The following is an 18,493-nucleotide window of genomic DNA, read 5'->3' on the forward strand; positions in this document are numbered from 1 at the left end:
ATGCTGACCAGTGCTGGATCTAACAAGGTGAATTCCCCCATGAAGGTGACTTTTCCTGTAACTGAAAGGATGACTGCAAGGAAAGAGGTTTTACAGAGAAAAAAACAAGACACAAAAATTGTGCTGAGAAACTACCCATTTGTCTGAAGCTCCTTTCTTTCTGCTGTTTAAAATAAATGGGTTAACTTTTGTTAAAAAAAAACCCAAAGAGAGGAATTGGTGGAAATGTTAGACAGTCATACATTGCTGTTCCATTGCACAATTTCAAAGTATTTAATCCATTTCCCATTAGGTAGTCTGATGCTGATTGGCCAATTTCCATCCAAAATAAGAAGCTCAGTAATTACTGAAAGAGTTAATGACAGCAAAGCCCATTTGAACACCAACACAGAGTGGTGGGACACTGGCAATGCTTGCGATTTCCCAAGTGGTGAGATTGTAACCTTAGCCTGTCATTCTGCAGAGACACTGAATTGAGGTTGGCACATCCTTGCAGGAAAGGGGGGAAATTTGCCAGGAAAATAATTTCAGGTCACTCCCAATCATCTCCTCACTGCGCAACACCAGAAAAAAGTACCAGACAAAAGGGACTTTGTTCTCGATTCTAAAAACCAGTAAATCTGAAATTACATTATTGGCTTATAGTCCCTTTACACTAAACACCTTTATCTGAAATTTCTCTTCCCACACATAAATACAGCAATTGTTCATGTGCTAGTGCCCACAGTGTGATCCCAGGGTTATTGTTATACCAGCTGGGTATGTTTTTCTTTCTTCAATGAGTAAAATGTTGGCATTCATAGAAATCCAATTTCTGACCTCTTTTGCAAAAATGGAAGAAATTATATCATTCAAAGTAAATTGTAAGTGATCTATGGAAAATCAAACACTTTGGATGTTTCTTTTACCAGATGTCTGGACTATTTCAGCTGTGCTTTTAAAATTCTCATCCTTGTTCTCAAATCCCTCCATGGCCTGGCCCCTCTATAATCTCCTCCAGCTCCCCAGCTCTACAAAATATCTGTGCTCATCAAATTCTGACCTCTTAATCATTCCCAGTTTTAAGGATATTGGTGGTTGTGCCTTCAACTGTCCAGACCTGAAGCTCTGGGATTGCTTCCCCAAACATTTCCGCCCCTCCGCCTTTCTTTCTTCCTTTAAGTTCTTCTTTAAAACCTACCTCTTTGACCAAGCTTTTGACTGGCTGTCCTATTACTGTCTTAGGTGCTCGGTGTCTAATTTTGCTTTATGACACTCCAGTGAAGCACTTTGGGGCATTTTATTATGTTAAAGGCACCAAATAAATTGAAATTGTTACTGTTTAAGGTAAAATCTTTCTTATTCTATGTGGTTTCTTGACAGTGAGAGCAGTATGTTTGTATCGAAGAGACGTTACATTCTGAAGACATGTGGTACCACCCTCTTACTTCAGGCAATGGGACCCCTTTTGGAACTAGCACAGAAATACTGTGGCTTTGACATCATTGAGGTAGGGCAGACCGGGGGGGGTTTTCCAGTTTGTAATCCTCACCGCACCAAGGAAGAACGCAATGATTATTGCGCAGCTCCAGTGATAGGAGGCCAGATTATTATTCAGAGTCTGTGTTTGTGCTTTGACTGTTTTAACAAACTGCACCGGCCTCTTGTGAAGGCAGGGAAACGTGAAGTGAGAAATGGCAGAACGGTGAAAATGGGGATATAATGATGGTAAAAAGATTGGATAATTAGAAAAGAAAGAAGCAACTGACGAGCAGTACACAACGGAAATCGTTTACGATTGCGTCTTTTTCTTTTCAGGATATCTTTTACTCTCGCAAAAACTTTATAAAACCAACAAGCCAAGACTACCCTCACAGGAGCTTTGAGGAAGAAGTAGAGTTCTTAGACAAGTTGTTTCCAAGTAAAGTTGAAAGATGTTATTTCATTTTGCTGCTTTATTTTAAAACTGATTGAAATCCATAGTTATACTCTATTTCTATTCCAGATGGTGTGGCCTACTGTATGGGGCGTATTCATTCAGATTGCTGGTATGTTATACTGAGAACATTTTTCTGTTGAGTTTTTAGATAAAATCATTTAAAACTGTGTGTAGCTATTAGAATATAACGAACACTGAAAAGTGTAGCAGCCTGAAACTCTTGATTGTATTAGTTAATGTGGTTTAGTGTTTAGAAGAAATGCATTTGGCATTGCTAAACAGAGATCTTTTTCAAATCGAAATCTCTTAAATGTTTAATGACTAGCTATCTTTGACTGAGAATAATCCCTTTAAGGTGGGAGAACCAGGGGTTCAGGTCATAGAAATACCTAATGTTCCTATTGACTCGGAATGAACATCGATTGTGACAAGTACAATTATGCAGATGAGTAACCAATCACAAGTCACCATTGGGGAAGAAGTCATACGGAGACCAATTGGTTTCCTTAGGAACGATGTTCTCGGCTGTTCTCCTGGAACTCCTACACGGCATTTACAGAAAAGGTTGGCATAAATCTGTGAGCAGGTGACTTGCCTGCTGTTTGGCCTGGAGTTGGTCAAGATCCAAGATGATTTTAGATGAGGAAATGTGAAAAATCAGTAATATAGGGTGGAATTTTCCATTCCAGAGACTAAGTGTGATGGTGGGCTCATTAATTATGCATCAGCGAGGAGCTTGTTGAGCCTCATGGTGGGATGAGCAGGGATTCACCTTCCACGCCATTATCTCATGGGGTCGAAGGTCCTGGTGCCATGTTTAAATGGCACCCGGACAAACATTCAGTCACTGCAGCCCAGGTGTGTCGTGTCATTCAGATTCTAAATGGTGCTCAAAAGATCCAAACCCTCCGCTCCACGGTTCAGCGTGGCCTCCCTGGGGATTCTCCTCCAGGCCAATCAGGAAAAAGTCGGAGGTCCTCTTTCCGAGGGAAGGGAGCAGGAGGTCCTCCCATCTGACCACGCCGACCTGGGAGGAGGTCGCCAGGGAGGTCAGTGCCCTTGGCCACCAATATACAGACTGTCCTGCAGTGAGGGAAAGGGATGAATGATCTGATGCGCTCTGCCAGGGTAAGTGAACCCTCTCTTCACTCCAAACTCACTTTCATAAGGGCATCATGTGGTCTAAGGGATGGAGTCCACAGGGATGTCACACACTACCAGCATATTGGACATCAGCACTGAATGTGTGCCAGCCAGTTTAAGATCCTGCACAAACGGCATCTTAATCCTTTACTGGGGAGGGCTCAGTACACACAGCAGGTATGCATGCTTCTGAAATGATCTTTCGTCCGTAGCGCTCACTGTCAATCCGTCTGTCTTTATGCAGGACAAGCTCACCCATAATAGGTGTGAGAAGGACAAGACCGGAGGGAGTATCCCAAAGCTGACAGCACTCATGTCATGAACAGTAGGCTGCAAAGCTAGCTGGTGAGGACAGAGATCTTTCCTGTGCAGAAGGCACGGTTGGCCTCCCCCAACAAGCCAATGAGGGTCCATCCCGTGTAAATCAGCCACACGTGTGAGTGACTTATAGTGTAGCTACCTGCTTAGGCAATCACTAATTATCTCTTCTTTATTCCAGCTCCAGCAAGCATCTCAGACGAACGTCCACCTGATGAAGACCCGTCACTGCATTCACCTATACTCTCTACCAGCACAAATGCACGCCACCTGCTGGGTCCTGGTTCTAGAGTAGGCTCGGGATCACAATCTGGTGATCACCTAATGGACACAGAGGCAGTGACAGCTGAGGCCTCTGACACGCGGGGGACTGCTGCAGACCAGGTCGCTGCTGAGTCCGAGTCCGATGATGAGCTTCCGCAATTGGCCCTGAGAGAAATGTTGGACATGCAAAGACAGGCAGGGGCAGAGGCTGTCACCAGACTGGAACAAAGGATGGAGGAGTCCGTCCACATTCTGTCTGTTGCTGTGACTCCGGCATGTGAGGGCATTGAAGTCGCCATGGGAAGGGTGGCAGCCGCCTCGGAGACCAAGGCCCAGCAGAATGTACAGTTTCTGCTGGATTTACACTCAGACCTGCACTCCATCACTCAAGCTATGGGTGCATTCCAACAGTGCCTAGGCAAGAGGGGACAGGGCACTTCAACCTCTGTCCAGGTGTCCCTTCTCCTCGAGGAGTCAGGAAGGGCCCCTCGGGCACCGAAAGGAAGGAGGAGTGCCAGCCAGACACCCCAGGGCCCATCACCCAGGAATCTCCTGTGGTGTCCTTTTTTTAATTCATTCATGGGATGTGCTAGGCCAGCATTTATTGCCCATCCTCTCTGTGAGGGTAATGCTAACATGACTTGCAGCTTTGGGTGTATGCTGTCATGTGATAGATCCCTGCATCCTGATGTCCGATGGCACCTTGGGGCTCAGTATCAAGATGCAGCCTCTGCATTAACCATGCATGAGAGCTGGTGTTTGTAATTTGGTACTGTCTGGGTTTAGCTCCGTCTTCAGACATTCAAGCCCTAAACATTGATGAATGTTTTTTGTGTTAGAGCCACCTTGCTAAGCTGCTGCCACATTGGCATGAGTTTATCGATGTGTCCAATAGTATTTCTGCTTCTGGAAGGACGCCATGGCCATTGACTTGTCGTGGCCATTGTTGAAAGGACCGCACTATGTGCTTAAGCATGTGCACTAGTGAAGAGCTTATCACATTCCACAGCAGCCACATGGACCCCAGGCTACAACGCCTTCCAAGGATGACCCTATCATTGCTTCTTCCATTATCATTTTCAGATTGATTACCTTTCATGAGAAGATGACAATGAAGGTCTTTATTGTCTCCCCTACATTGAAGTGTGAAGAGAACTGAGCTCGTACCAACTTGTCTTCACCTTATTCCTCCTGGAATCTTGTAGCTATGAGGTTGTCATGGGCACATCTTGAACATTGTGCACGTGCAATGGCATCGTCATGTGGCTTGACTAACACCCGCTCTCTTCAAATTCATCACCTTCAACGTCCTTCTCGTCCAAGGAGATGTGTAGCTCTTTCATGTCCCCCTCTGGCAACACATCCCCACTTTGCAGTGCTAGATTGTGCAGGGAGCAGCAAACAATGATAATGTGGGGCACTCGCTGTGGTGAGTGTTGGAGAGACCCACCTGAATGGTCCAAACATCTGAAACACATCTTTAAGAGGGCAAAGGTCTGCTCTATTAAGGACCTTGTGGCTGAATGTAGCATTATATCTCCTCAGATGCCCTCTGTGGACAACAAACAGGCATCATTAGCCACATCTTTAGAAGGTACCCCTTATCACCAAGAGCCAAGCCTCTATATGCTGAGTGCCCTGAAAGATCTGTGGCACCTACGAGTGACTCAAGATGTAAGAGTCCTGAGAGATTCCTGGGTACCTAGCACAAATATGATATTTTTGGTGTGATCACATATAAGTTAGACATTTAGAGAGTGAAATCCTTTTTTATTAATGAATCTGCAGGAACCATTCCAGAATCTATAGAATTTTGTAAGATGATCACCAAGTCATCCATTATTTCCATAGCTACTACTTTCAACATTCTGGGATGTAGAATATCAGGTCCCGGGGACTTATCAACCTTCAGTCCCATTAATTTCTCCATTACTCCCTTCTAATTTATACTAATTTCCTTCAACTCCTCATTCTCCCTAGTCCCTTGGATCTCCAAATCTGGGAGATTACTTGTATCTTCCTCAGTGAACACAGTAATTATTTAGCTTCTCTACCATTTTCTCCATTCCCCATTATAAATTGTCCTGACCTGTAATAGGCCCACATTTGTCTTAGCCAAACATTTCCTTTTTACATACCTATAGAAGCTTTTAAAGTCAATTTTTGTGTTTTTTGTTAGTTTACATTCATATTCTAATCCCTCTTTATCAGTTTCTTGGTCCTCCTTTGCTGTATTCTAAAATGCACCCAACCCTCAGGTTTATTACTATTTCTGGCAACTTTATAGGTCATTTCTTTTAATCTTATACAATCCTTAACTTTCTCGCCAGGTGCACCCCACTTATATACAGCCGGGAAACCGACCGTTCTAATTATTCGCTGGTGGGGCACTTCATTTGGAGGGGGAATGTAATTCCAGCGAGTTGGCCTTTTAATGAGCATTCATGAGATGGAAGTGAATGCAAGTGTGGTTCCTGACATTAATCAGTAGGAAACTCGGCCCAACTTTAACCCGCTATCAAGCTTGGGAGAACAAAATTTTCCTAACTAATTTCCTGCTGGTGGGAAACTGAGTTTTGAAATCACGACAAATTTAGTGCCCCTGCCCACCATGATTCCCACCGCTGGCGGGAGCAGCAAATTCTGCACATAATCTTTAGTTCAGTCTTATCAACTGTGAGAACAGATGGAATTTCTCACAAGAGTCAACTCAACTTTTGGTTAGGAATAACTGGTGTTGTCTACCTTTCCATGTCGATCAACTATCACCAGCCCAGATTGTGAACAGATGTGCGGTTGCAAGAATCTGTCAAAGAAATAAAAACGCACATAGGAATCAGACCAAAGATAAACAGCTCAAAGGATGCCAAAGAATTAGACTTATTATCCCAGCCACTTGAAAATGTAATTTATTTTGCCCAACAGGAATTCTTCACTCTCTGCACCCAGAGCCATGAGTGTTTCATTTTTATGTTTTCTTTAAAAAGTATTCGCATAGGGTGGATAAATGCAACAAGTGGCCTGACACCGCTTGGCATGAAGTTCCATCCCTGCTCTGTACTAACTTTCTCATTCTCAGTCAGGGAGTGGTGCCCCAATGGGCTGGGCAAGAGAGTGGTGGGGGGATAAAAATCAGCCACTGTCATCACTCCGGCTTCCTAGTTAGTGATCACTGCTGGCACATGCTCTTGTAAATGTTGGATGAAGCTGTTTCTTCGCACATTTGAAAAGTCTACATGAAGAATGATGGGTACCTACATGATCCTGACATGGAAATTATACACCAGTTTGAGTAACCGCTTTGAAGAAAGATGAGAGAACCATTTTCTGGTTCAGTAGCCTTTATCTACTTTAAATCTGACTCTGCAAAAAAAAAAAATTAATTTATATTTTTCTCATTGATGTCACAACATTTCATGATTGTGAGCTTGCCGAGTTATTTGTCAGGAACTCTCACTGCTTGACATTCAAAAACAAATCACACAATCTAAACATGATAAAATACACCACTTTCCTGCTGTTCTAAAGATAGTGTAGCTACTGCAGCCTGTTAAGTCCCTGCATGAATAAGAAGATCCTATTCTTTGTTGAGGGGTCCATAACCAGTAGCCATAGATTTAGGGTAAGAGCTAGGAAGTTCAATGGGGATTCAAGTGGGAATGTTTTCACCCAGGATATGGTGGGGATCTGGAGCTCGCTGCCTAAAAGGGTGGGAGAGGACTGAGGGTCGGAAACCCTCATTACATTTGAAAAGTACGGATACCCACTTGTAGTGCTGCAACCTACAAGGCTACGGACCAAGAGCTGGAAAATGGGATTAAGCTGGATGGTGACTTGTTGCCCACTGTGAATATGATGGGCTGAATGGCCTCCTTCCACGCTGTAAATCTTTATGAACCTATATTCTATGTCATTTTGGAGTCAATCCACTAGCCAATGAGAAACCATCTCTAATTCATCCAAGTTGCTCGATACAATGCCTGTTTTTAAAAAAGTTGCAGGATGCTGAAAATGACAGAGTAGCCGAATGTATTTAACTGGTTAAACCACTGACTCGTGGACCACAGACCCATCCCACACAACTGGGCTTTGTACTGTGGATGATATGCATTTAGTGGATAAATGTAGAGTAACAAAGTCTGGCAATGAGACACAAAGCCCCTGTCAGTATAGAATTCCAATAACGCCCTAATCCATACCACAAAGCTCCACCAGGGCATCAGCATCATCTGTCTCCAAGACGGATTACAGCCTTTCACTCACAGGTAGTTGTTATTTTATGCAATGCTTGGTAAGCGTTCCTATATTTTTTTTGCCCTCTTTCTGTACGGTCTGTGAGATTGAGGCAAGGTGACTGAGCATTACAGATAGTGATGATGTGTAATGAAGGTTGGGAAATTGTGGGCTTAATATACTCACATTTCCTATATGTGCTCCGGGTGGATGCGGTTCCCCCATCTGAAGTACAGATTCAGTCAATGAGCCTCATCATTTTCACCCTGTTCATTTGGAACTTTAACACACTGAGCTTAATTTGACAACATCAGATTAACGGAGAAAATGTAATCGTAACTGCTAGGCATAGGCAGCGATGAAGAACCATCAAAGTTAAAGATATTTAATTCTCGCCACATTTTATACATGAAAGCGTTGAAAGGAATACTCTGAGCAATACCTGTGTTGTTTGAAATGGGCAAGTCATGTTAATAATAATAGCTCTGTGTTAATTAATGATAGCTGCAGAAATCCACAGAGGCAAATAGAGGGGTGATGGGAGAGGAGATTTTTTTTGTATATGAATCATGCAAATAACCGCAAGAGGGAGGAAAGTCGGCTTGAAAGGCGTGAAAAATACCAGAGTAAATAAATATTTGCTCTGTAAGCAAATAAATATTGCAAGCAGACTCTGGGAAAGTAGCAACCAAACAATTGCTCGAGGGTACGAAGAATTAAGAATGTCAAGAGAGGAAAGTGTCAGCAATTGTACTCACACCCTTAAACAAGGGTTTTGTTAACGGTTTGTAAATTGTGCTGCAAGTGTTATTTCTGCCAGACCTTGCGGGGGAAATTTCCTTGGTCATCCTCAGGCTCTGCCACCATCAATTCCTCTTTATAGACATCAGTGGGGGGGTTTTTTGCCAAAGTCACAGTGGCGGAATGGGACAAACTCCGGAGTGTTCCTAGCCCATGTCTTTCATCTTTGGGGGTGGGGGTTTGTTTATTTCCCCCCCTCGAGTGATTCAGTTGTTTCAATAAACTCACTGCCTTACTGCACTTGGGGAGCAGTAGTCATGTCCCAGGCTCCCAGTCAGAGCACAGCAAAGCCTCAGGAACCGGATTCCAGGTGGAGGACTCGGACTGGGACTCGGACCCCCTCTCCCTGGAGCTGCAGGGGATTTACCGAAGTGAGAATATATCAGGCTGTAGTCTTATCTATCTTTGTTCCACGTGGGCAATTCTGATGCCCTGCTTTCAGGCAGCTCAGACTCGGTACACAAATACCTCCCACACCGATTGCTCCGCACAGCTGCGGAAATTATTTGCTGAAATGGATTTTGCGCGGAATCGTCCGTCAAAACTAAGTTTAGTTAATTCAAGTTTAATAAGATGTGTTCATTACTAGAATAGTAATAGAAATAGAATCAGGCTCAGCTTTCATATCATTAAGGAAGATCTTTGTAAAGATTTTCGAGTTAGTGATTATGGAACACTGCATTACTATCTCTGAATGAAAAGCACAGTATACTGTACCCCTGACAGCATTAATTGATTGTAAGATCAGACTAATTAAATGGTTTTATGTAAATTGATGCTACCTGCTCAAAAAGATGTACCGGTTTGAATCTGTGCTGTCGTGAACATCACTCCTACCTGTGACAACTTTTGCATAATGGATGAGTTGGAGTAGATAGACAGGTATTTGGGAAGAGAGGTGTCAGCTGTGGCTCAGTTCATAGCACCCTCGCCTTTGAATCAGAGGGTTGTGGGTTCATGTCCCACTCCCGGAAACCAAGAACTGTGATTGTACTCAAAGGAGTTGCAATCTGTGACTGTTGATAACTCGAAAAAAAAAAAGACAGGTATTTGGGAAGATTTGTAGCTGCTGGGAGTTGCCACACATCAGTTAATTAACAAGCAAAATACTGCGGATGCTGGAAATCTGAAACAGAAGTGTCATATAGACTCGAAACGTTAACTGTGTTCCTATCCACAGATGCTGTCAGACCTGCTGAGCTTTTCCAGCTGTTTGTGTTTTTGTTTCAGTTAGGGTAACAACTGGATTGAAGCACTTCTCAAATACCGGCGTTAAAGTTCTGGTGTTTTATGATGCAGGGATAAAGAAGGTGCAGGATAGTAACAATTGGCCTAGCAGGATGTGAAGCAGAGACATCTGTCTGGGTTTTCATCCTCCACGGGTGCTGGGACTGTAGGTGGGCCAGAGCCCCAGTATCTGGCATGCTGATTTCTCAGCTCCATCCCACCCCCAGGACATTTGCTGCAGAGGCGGAATGAGGGGGGCAGCTGGGCTACTTGCCCGTAAGAGGCAGGTTAGGCTCGTGAAGAGCCACTTGAGGCCAATTAAAAGAGGCTAATGGGGATTTTCAATTGGTTTCTAGGTTCCCCCAGGTGGTAGCTGACAGATACCTGGAGGAAAGCTCAGGGCATCAGGTTTGGAGACCAACGCTCCGTGCAGGCCCAGCCACAGGACCCCCTTGTGAGGGGGATTCTCGCCTCACAGGGGTGGCTTGGCTGGAAAATCTTTTTTAAATTTAAGATTTAAAAAAAGTTGCAGAGAAGGTGCCTCCATCTTGAAGCACCCTCTCTCTGACTTACCTTCCATCGCTACCTGCTGCGTCTTTCAAGCTAGAAGGCCTCTGATTGGCCCTCCAGCTTTGAGAGCCCACCCGCTGGCCTTAATGGGACAGGGACCCTGTCTCCAGGCCAATTAAAGGGGACAATACACACCTAAATCACAATGAGTGACTGTTTCCCCCAGATTCACAGATTCGGCACTCAAACAGTCCTCAGCTCTACTCCCCACCTTCTGGAGTGAAGGTCCTGCCCATCATTACAGTATCATGACTGCCCCACAATCTTCACTATCAGAAATCTTATTTGGAGTATTATTGTTTTCTGTTTTCAACGTTCTCCCAAAAGTATTGAGTGATACTCTGGTACATAGGGTATCACTGATACTCTGAGCCATAGGGTATCACTGGCCATCCAAGCAGTCTTTTTATCCTTTCATGGGACGTGGGCATTGCTGGTAATGTCAGCATTTGTTGCCCATCCATAATTGCCCTTGAGAAGGGCAAGAGTTTAGGCATTGAGTGTTGGTTGGGTATTTGACCAATAGGTGTCAGCCTATGATAGGCTCAGTCAATACCACGCTTGCCTCTGAATCAGAAGGTTGTTGGTTCAGGTCCCGCTTTGGTGACTTGAGCACATAGTGTATGCTGACACTCTAGTGCAACAGTGAGGGAGTGTTCCACTGTCAGAGATGCTGTCTCTCAGATGAGGTGTTAAACCAAGGTCCTGCCCAATCCATGGTACTATTCAAAGAGCAAAGGAGGTTCCCTGCTACCCTTAGCCAACATCTAAAGCCGATGACCTAGTCATTCATTTCATGGGAGCTTGCTGTTTACACATTGACAGCCAGATTTCCTGCACTACAACAGTGACTACACATCAAAAATATTAATTGGCTTTAACTTGTCTTGGACATCCAAATTTTAATTTCACCTTCATTATTTCTTTCTATGTTTCAACATCTCAAGCCACTTTATGCGATTGGTTAGTTTTTGGAATAGAGTTATCACTGTTATGTTGGCAAATAATAACTATTTCCCCCCGACCATCCCAATTCCCCTGAGACCAGGGGTGCTGAGATCAGCTAACCTAGCGCAGAGCAGAGGTCGAACTGGACAACTTCCAGTCTGCACAATATTAGCCGACAGGTTCCATGTTAAACTGTTAAGAGGCAATCAATTTCAGGCATGTTGTTACGCTTTCTGCTAAATGGAGTTCTGTTTTGGCTTCTCAATACCCAGCCAACTGACAATTTCGGAAAATGAACACGGTCCCTTTGCGAGTTGAAATCTGCACCTATTCAATTCGTCAAACTACAGAGTTTGTGAAGCCAAAGATTTAACAAAAATTGCGAATGCAGTAAATAGTTTACATGAACTGGGGTGGTATGTCGACAGCTATTTGAATAAGTGGCAAACTAAAGCAGCCAAAGATTATTTTGAAATCAGGTCAAAAGTCACAATATTCATTGAATTAGGCTGATACTAGCAATGATCATTTATATCTCAAAGTTCGCCAGAGTTCTCACAAAGCCCCCACCTGCAGTCAAAACAGTTTCTTGAAATGAAGTAAAGCCCTCGGTTCCTATGGCGACTGATAACAAACTGGAATTCTCCCCCCTTTGGACAACAGAATGTTGTTTTGAACTTAGACTCTCAGGAGGGAATTTCTTTCGTTTAAATATTCTTCAAAATGTACAAGAAACAGAGACCTGTTTTTATCCGCAAATTTCTTTGAAGAGGGGAAACAATTGTGTTTTAAAGATATTACCAAACAGTGATACAACGAGGCAGCATATTGGGACAGTTGACGCCACTTACACGATAGTTATCCAATTTTGACACATAACCTCAATGAAACCATGGGCAGAGTCGCCCCAGATTTGCACTAAGTGCAGTAGCGGGCGGGAGAATTGATGTTTTACCTGCCGGCCGCAATAGCAGCTTCTTGCGCCATATCATCCAAATTCCACTGCGTTCCTGGTAAACAGGCCGCTTTGATGGCAGGCGGGCTCTCATTCGCCCGCCATGCCATCACCTCACGGCTTCATCACGCTGGGCACTATATTTAAAGTGTAGCCGTGCGCACACCTCTCAGTGCATCCAGCCCAGGACTGCTGCAAAGAAAGACATGGCCCTGAAAGGCAAGAAGACTGTAGCCCCAGGTTTAATTACGTGTCCCTTGAGCGCCTTTTGGACACAGTGGAGGCCCGCCCACCGTGATATCCTCCACCCCAGCTCTGGCCACAAGATGAGCAGCAAAATCACCAATCTGGCTTGGGAGGCATTGGCAGAGGTGGTCAGCACCAATGCCTTGTAAAAGAGGACAGCCACCCAGTGCAGAAAAAGGATGAATGATCTCCTCCATCTGCCGGGGAAGTCACTCTTCTCATCACTCTCAACTCTCACTCTCACAAACCCATCACACATCCACAGGGATCTCACTCACTGCTGGTTCATTCTGTCACACACACCTTCATTGTTCTCATCCCGCCAATGGGACCACTCGCCACCATACATGCCAGGCATTCTTATCACCTGGCCTGGCAGGTGTCCTTCTTATACTCGTTCCATTTCTATTCATGCAGGACAAACTGACTTTGAAAACGGAGCCATCCAGCTGGCCGGCGACTTTCTGGACTGTTCCTGTGCTGACGGTGAGGTCGGCGCTGCTCTACCAAGTGAGGATCCAGCAATGCAACATCCATCAGATAACCATGCTGTGAGTGATGTGTCCTCTTTCACAGGCCACTGCCACACATTAATTATCTCTCCTCTCTTCCGCAGGCACCACTGCTAAACAGCCAATGGAATCCATGACCCGAGGCCTCCAATCAAGCCTTGAAGAAACCTCTGGAGGCACCCTCCATGGAGTCCCATCACCGCGCTCACCCACACCCTCCACCAGCGCAGAGACACACACTTTAGTGGGGTCTAGCTTTGGAGTAGCCTCGTATCAACATCGTACCAGTATCAACACTGGTAGGATGGTGGCCACCATGGAGACCTTGGTCCAGGATATTGCTCCTGCACTGCTGCATGGACTCAACCTCATCACTAACGCCATAGTCGGCCTCCAACAGTGTGTATCTGAGAGGGATGCAGGGCAGCTCGATCTCACTCCAGCTTCTCCTTCTCCTCAAGGAGTCAACCAGGGGCCATTGGACACCCATAGGGAGGAGGATCAACAGGTGCACACCCTGGGACCATCCACCCAGGTGACTCTGGGAGTGTCCAGCCCATCCAAATCCCCTCTTCCTGTGACCCCAGTAGCTCCAGCTCCACAGGCTGAGGAGGGTGCCACTGCCACACAGCAGGACCCCGAAAGCAGGCCGGGGCCCTCCAGGTCTCGGCCCTCCGCAGGACGCCTGCCAAGGTCATCACAGACAGGGCGTCACAGTCAGCAGGCTGCCTCCACCTCCGCTGTGGATGTCGGGGGGAGCACCAAGACGTAGCAGCAGGGTTAGCAAGGTTAAGAAGATGTAATTGCACAACCTGGGCAGGGGTGTTAATCACTTGTACATAATGTTCACTATTATAAATAAACTCTAAACAATGTCTCCCTGCCTGTGACTCCTTGTTCTGATGAACAGTGTTCGTGTCACTCAGATGTGAAACCTTTCTGCACAAGATAAAGGCAGGTGTCTCAGTCCAGGGCCTCTTCCCTGTGCTCTGTGCAGCCTTCAGACCACAGTGATGGTCCAGCCTCACACTCCCTGGAAACATTACTGATGCCTGCACTTCAACGGTGCTTGTCATCACTGCCAAATGTCGTGGGCAGTCATCACGGATTCTGTCATTCTCTCTGTGTGCTCTCAGCACCTTTAATGTGGAGCTGGCCCCCATCTCATCAGCGTCTGTGACCGGTGATTCTGTGCTCCTGAAGAGCTGAGGTGCTGAAGGTGGACAAAGGATCAGGTGCTTTTAAAGTTTCACGGCTGCGTTGCCATGATATGACCCTGATCACAGAGCGCAAGCGAGCTGCCCTCGGCCAGACAGGGGTCAGACATTCACAGGGGCTTTGTGAAGATTTATGGAGTGTCCTCACTGCATGTCATCATCATCCTCCTGCAATCGAGCGACTATTAGGACCTCCACTGCGTCTCCATGACAGGAGCATTCTCACAGAGGGTATGTGCACTGCCATAAGCCAGACTGGAGTCAAACATTCACAAATGTAATGAGGATCTATACTTCGCTGCATGTCATCATCATCCCCACAAATCTAGCGGCTATGAGGGCCTCCTGAGCATGCCTGCCTCATCTGGCCAGTACGAGGGCCTTATTGCTGTCATCATCGCCTTTGAGGACCTCCTTATCCTCATCCTCATCCCCATCGACATCCTCATCGGAGGAGACCTCCAGCTCCTGCATCTCATAATTGAATTGTTTAATCATTTTTACTTTTCTGTCCTTTATTAAGCATGGTATTTTAATTGTATTTGTTTGTTTATTATATTGAGTACCCTAAGGCACCTGTTACAATGATTTAATGTTTTTACCCAGTGTGACTAAGTAACTGGGGATGTGGTGGTGTAGTGGTATTGTCACTGGACTGGAAACCCAGGGGTAATGTCTCTGGGGACCTGGGTTTGAATCCTGCCATAGCAGATGGTGGAATTTGAATTCAATAAAAATCTGGAATTAAAAGTCTCATGATGACTGTGAAACCATTGCTGATCGTCATAAAAACCCATCTGGTTCACATGGTCTGGCCTACATGTGATTCCAGGCCCACAGCAATGTGGTTGACTCTTAATGCCCTCTGAACAAGGGCAATTATGGATGGGCAATAAATGCTGGCTTAGCCAGTGATGCCCACATCCCATGAACGAATTTAAAAAAAACCTAATGTCATCACTATTTTTTGTAAATTTATTCTTTCTTGGGCCAAGGGCATCCCTGGCAAGGCCAGCATTTGTTGCCCATCCCTAATTGGCCATTTCAGAGTCAACCACATTGTTGCACATAAGTCAGACTAGGCAAGGATGATAGATTTCCTTCCCTAAAGGGCATTAGTGAACCAGATGGGTTTTTATAACAATCGATGATAATTGTCATGATCACCATTACTGAGACTAGCTTTCAATTCCAGCTTTTATTAATTGAATTTAAATTCTACCAGCTGCCATGGACGGATTTGAACTCATGTCCCTGAACATTAGCCTGGATTACTGGCCCAGTTACATTACCATGATGCAATCACCTCCCCCATTTAGTTAATAAAGGTCCATTGCATTACACTTCCAGAACACAGATTCAACTAGTTTCCTCATTATAAAAGCAAGAAATATTCTTTAACATTGTAGAAGAAAGAAAGTTTATAGGGCATGTTTCAAGTGTTAGGACATCCCAAAGCACTTCTCAGCCAATAAATTATTTCTGAAGAGTAGTCACTATATTTCTTGTCAGCAAACACAACTGTTAATTTAATCATAAGATCCCACAAACAGCAATGAGGTGAATGACTATTTAATCTGTTTGGTTACATCAGTAGAGGGGTGAATGTTGATCAGGATTCTGTGGGACATTCCTACACATCTTGTAAGAAGGCCATAGGATCTTATATGTTCACCTGAACAGCCTTTCGTTTAACATCCTGCCCTAACACTGGCATCTCTGACAATGCAACATTCCCTCTGTACCGCACTAAAGTGCTAGCTTAGACTAAGTGCTTAAATCCTGGAGTAGGCCTTAAACCTTCAATAATCAGAGGCATGGAATTCTATCACTAGAAAAATTTTGCAAGTACGGATTTATAAAAGTGAACAACAGTTTTAAAACATGAAACTGGCAGCAATACAGTCAGAGCAATGAATTTCATCATCTCAGACTATGGATTTGTATATATTGTGTTTACTGATCTGTCAGGTACCTCTACACACTGGATATCAATGAAGGTTGTGGGATCCTCCAGCCTGATCAGACTCTGGAAATTTTGATGAGACAACTGGACCCCGAAGTAATGAAGCAATTCTTCCTGAAAGATGGCGTGATTGCTGACGATGTCACTCAGGTACCAATTCTTTGTAGAATTATAAAGATACACAGGGGAATTACATTTGTTGAAGAACCTGAAGCTTCATAAAACTATTTCTAACATATTGTTGCTAATAAGTCTTGCAGAGTGTTTTATTTTCTGACTTGAGAACTGTTTAAAAAGGTCTACAGTTACCCAGCTCCAAAACTCCAGCAGAAATTTTAAAACTGATGCAGAATGAATGGAAAGTTCTATTTTTAACTACCTCAGAAATACTCCCCTGAATGTTTCACAACAATAGGAACACAGGGATAGGAGGAGACCACTTAGCTCCTTGAGCCTATTCTGCTATTCAATGGGATCATGGTTGATCTCTAACCTACCTGCCTGTGGCCCATATCTCTTAACACATTATGATAATTTGAGTATGGCTGAAAAAAAGAGACATTTTTTTGTTGAGACTTTTCGTCTCGCACTCATCGGGACAATTTGCAAGAAAATAGCCAATGTCAGCTGTGTAACCACAGACCTTTTGATAACAAAATTCTATCAATTCCGATTTAAAGTTTACCATTGATCTAGCATCAATTTCCATTTGCAGAAGAGAGTTCCAACTCCCACCCTTTCTGTGTAGAGGTGCTTCATAATTTCACTCCTGCAAGGTCTGGCTCTGCCTTAATCCTAGACTGCCCTACTGTTCCCCTTCATATATCGAAAACTTTGATTAAGTCACCCCTCCATCTTTAAATTTCAGAGAATATCGCCTTAAGTTTGTGTAATGAAGACGAAAATTCTGGGAATACTTGGCAGGTCTGGCCGCTTTTGTGGAGAGAGAAACAAAGTAAATGGGCTGCATTTTCCTAGCCCATTGGCAAAGGGCTGGGAGGCGGAAGGGCAAGCAAATTGTTGGGGGTGGCGATAGAACAATGTCTTGCCACTGCCAAGCTATGTTGTCATTGGTGGGAATCTTGGCAGCTCAGATGCCCACTGGGTGACCAATTGAACTACTTAAGTGGCCAATTAAGAGCCATTTCCCACCTTTTAGCATCCTCTCAGCAGGCTCTGGGAGGGGAGAATGCCCTTCTTTATAGGGCACTCCATGGCCCATGAAGGGGCATCCTGGTGGTAATGGACACCCTCATGGCAACGGGCACCACCAGTGCTCAACAACCCTCCCCCCTACCTCACCCCCAAAGCACTGATCATTGGGGCCTCCCTGCCTATCCCTGGCATCCACCAACACAACTCACCTGTGTTTGAGGGCAGCCGGCTATTGAGACACCCTCTCCCTGGAGCTAAAGATGGCACTCCTGAGACTGCCAAGTTGCCAACTCCCTGATTGGGCCAGCAGCACATGAGGGCAGGCCACTGTCGTTAATTGGGCAGCAGCCCCGGCCGTGGCTATTTATTGGTCGCCATCAACAATATACTGTCCAGGGTGGTACCACTCCCCCATTCAACCCCAGTGGCAGGGCTTTACATTCAATGAGAAAATTCACCCCAATGTTTCTGGTCAATGACCTTGTGTCTCTCTTCACAGCTTAACCCTTGGAATCTAAGCATCATTCTGGTAAATCTACACTGCAATGCTGTAGCTAAATCAACATTATTGGTTTATTTTGTGTTCACATTGGTTTGTGACCTGCTGATCTGCTACATGTCCTAGATCAACCAGCATGCTTTATGGATTGTTTTTTTGTGATCTGTTGGTAGCACATTTCCACACAGACCACACTTTCGGAGTCATAGGGTCGGGCATGGGGAGATGGGAATTTTCCCGACTCAGAAGAAAGTGCCCCAAGAGGTTGGGTTTTCATTCAGGGGTGGGTGGTGCTAACTGGAGTCGGGCCCACCACCCCAGGAGACAGTGCGCAGGCAGCCACAGGAGTCGCTGGGTACCAAAGTGAGCTGTTTGAAGGCCAACCTTCCTGCTCCAGGACTTTGTCCCAGTTGTAATAAAAACAATAAAACAAAAAGCAACCCTCACCCCTCATATCCCCTCACCCTCCACACACTCCACATGCCTCATCCGTGCCAACTCGTGCTACCTCATGCTCCCCA

General features: G+C 45.0%; 1 protein-coding gene across 4 annotated transcripts in view; it reads left to right on the top strand.

The window, feature by feature from the left end:
* LOC144696130 (S-adenosylmethionine decarboxylase proenzyme-like) overlaps positions 1-18,493 on the top strand; it is a 74,938-nt gene that overhangs the window by 19,596 nt on the left and 36,849 nt on the right. For 3 of the 4 annotated variants that reach the window (XR_013580076.1, XM_078567460.1, XM_078567462.1), the window contains exons 3-6: positions 1,363-1,489; positions 1,798-1,900; positions 1,985-2,027; positions 16,324-16,468. Coding sequence is in view for 3 of the 4 variants with exons in the window: in XM_078567460.1 (XP_078423586.1) it covers positions 1,363-1,489; positions 1,798-1,900; positions 1,985-2,027; positions 16,324-16,468 (418 nt within the window). In the remaining variant the exon portion in view is untranslated. The remainder of the gene's footprint in view (positions 1-1,362; positions 1,490-1,797; positions 1,901-1,984; positions 2,028-16,323; positions 16,469-18,493) is intronic. The other variant, XM_078567463.1, reaches the window with a different exon arrangement.

Source organism: Cetorhinus maximus, chromosome 21 (genome assembly GCF_964194155.1).
Source record: "Cetorhinus maximus chromosome 21, sCetMax3.hap1.1, whole genome shotgun sequence".
Taxonomy (NCBI): domain Eukaryota; kingdom Metazoa; phylum Chordata; class Chondrichthyes; order Lamniformes; family Cetorhinidae; genus Cetorhinus; species Cetorhinus maximus.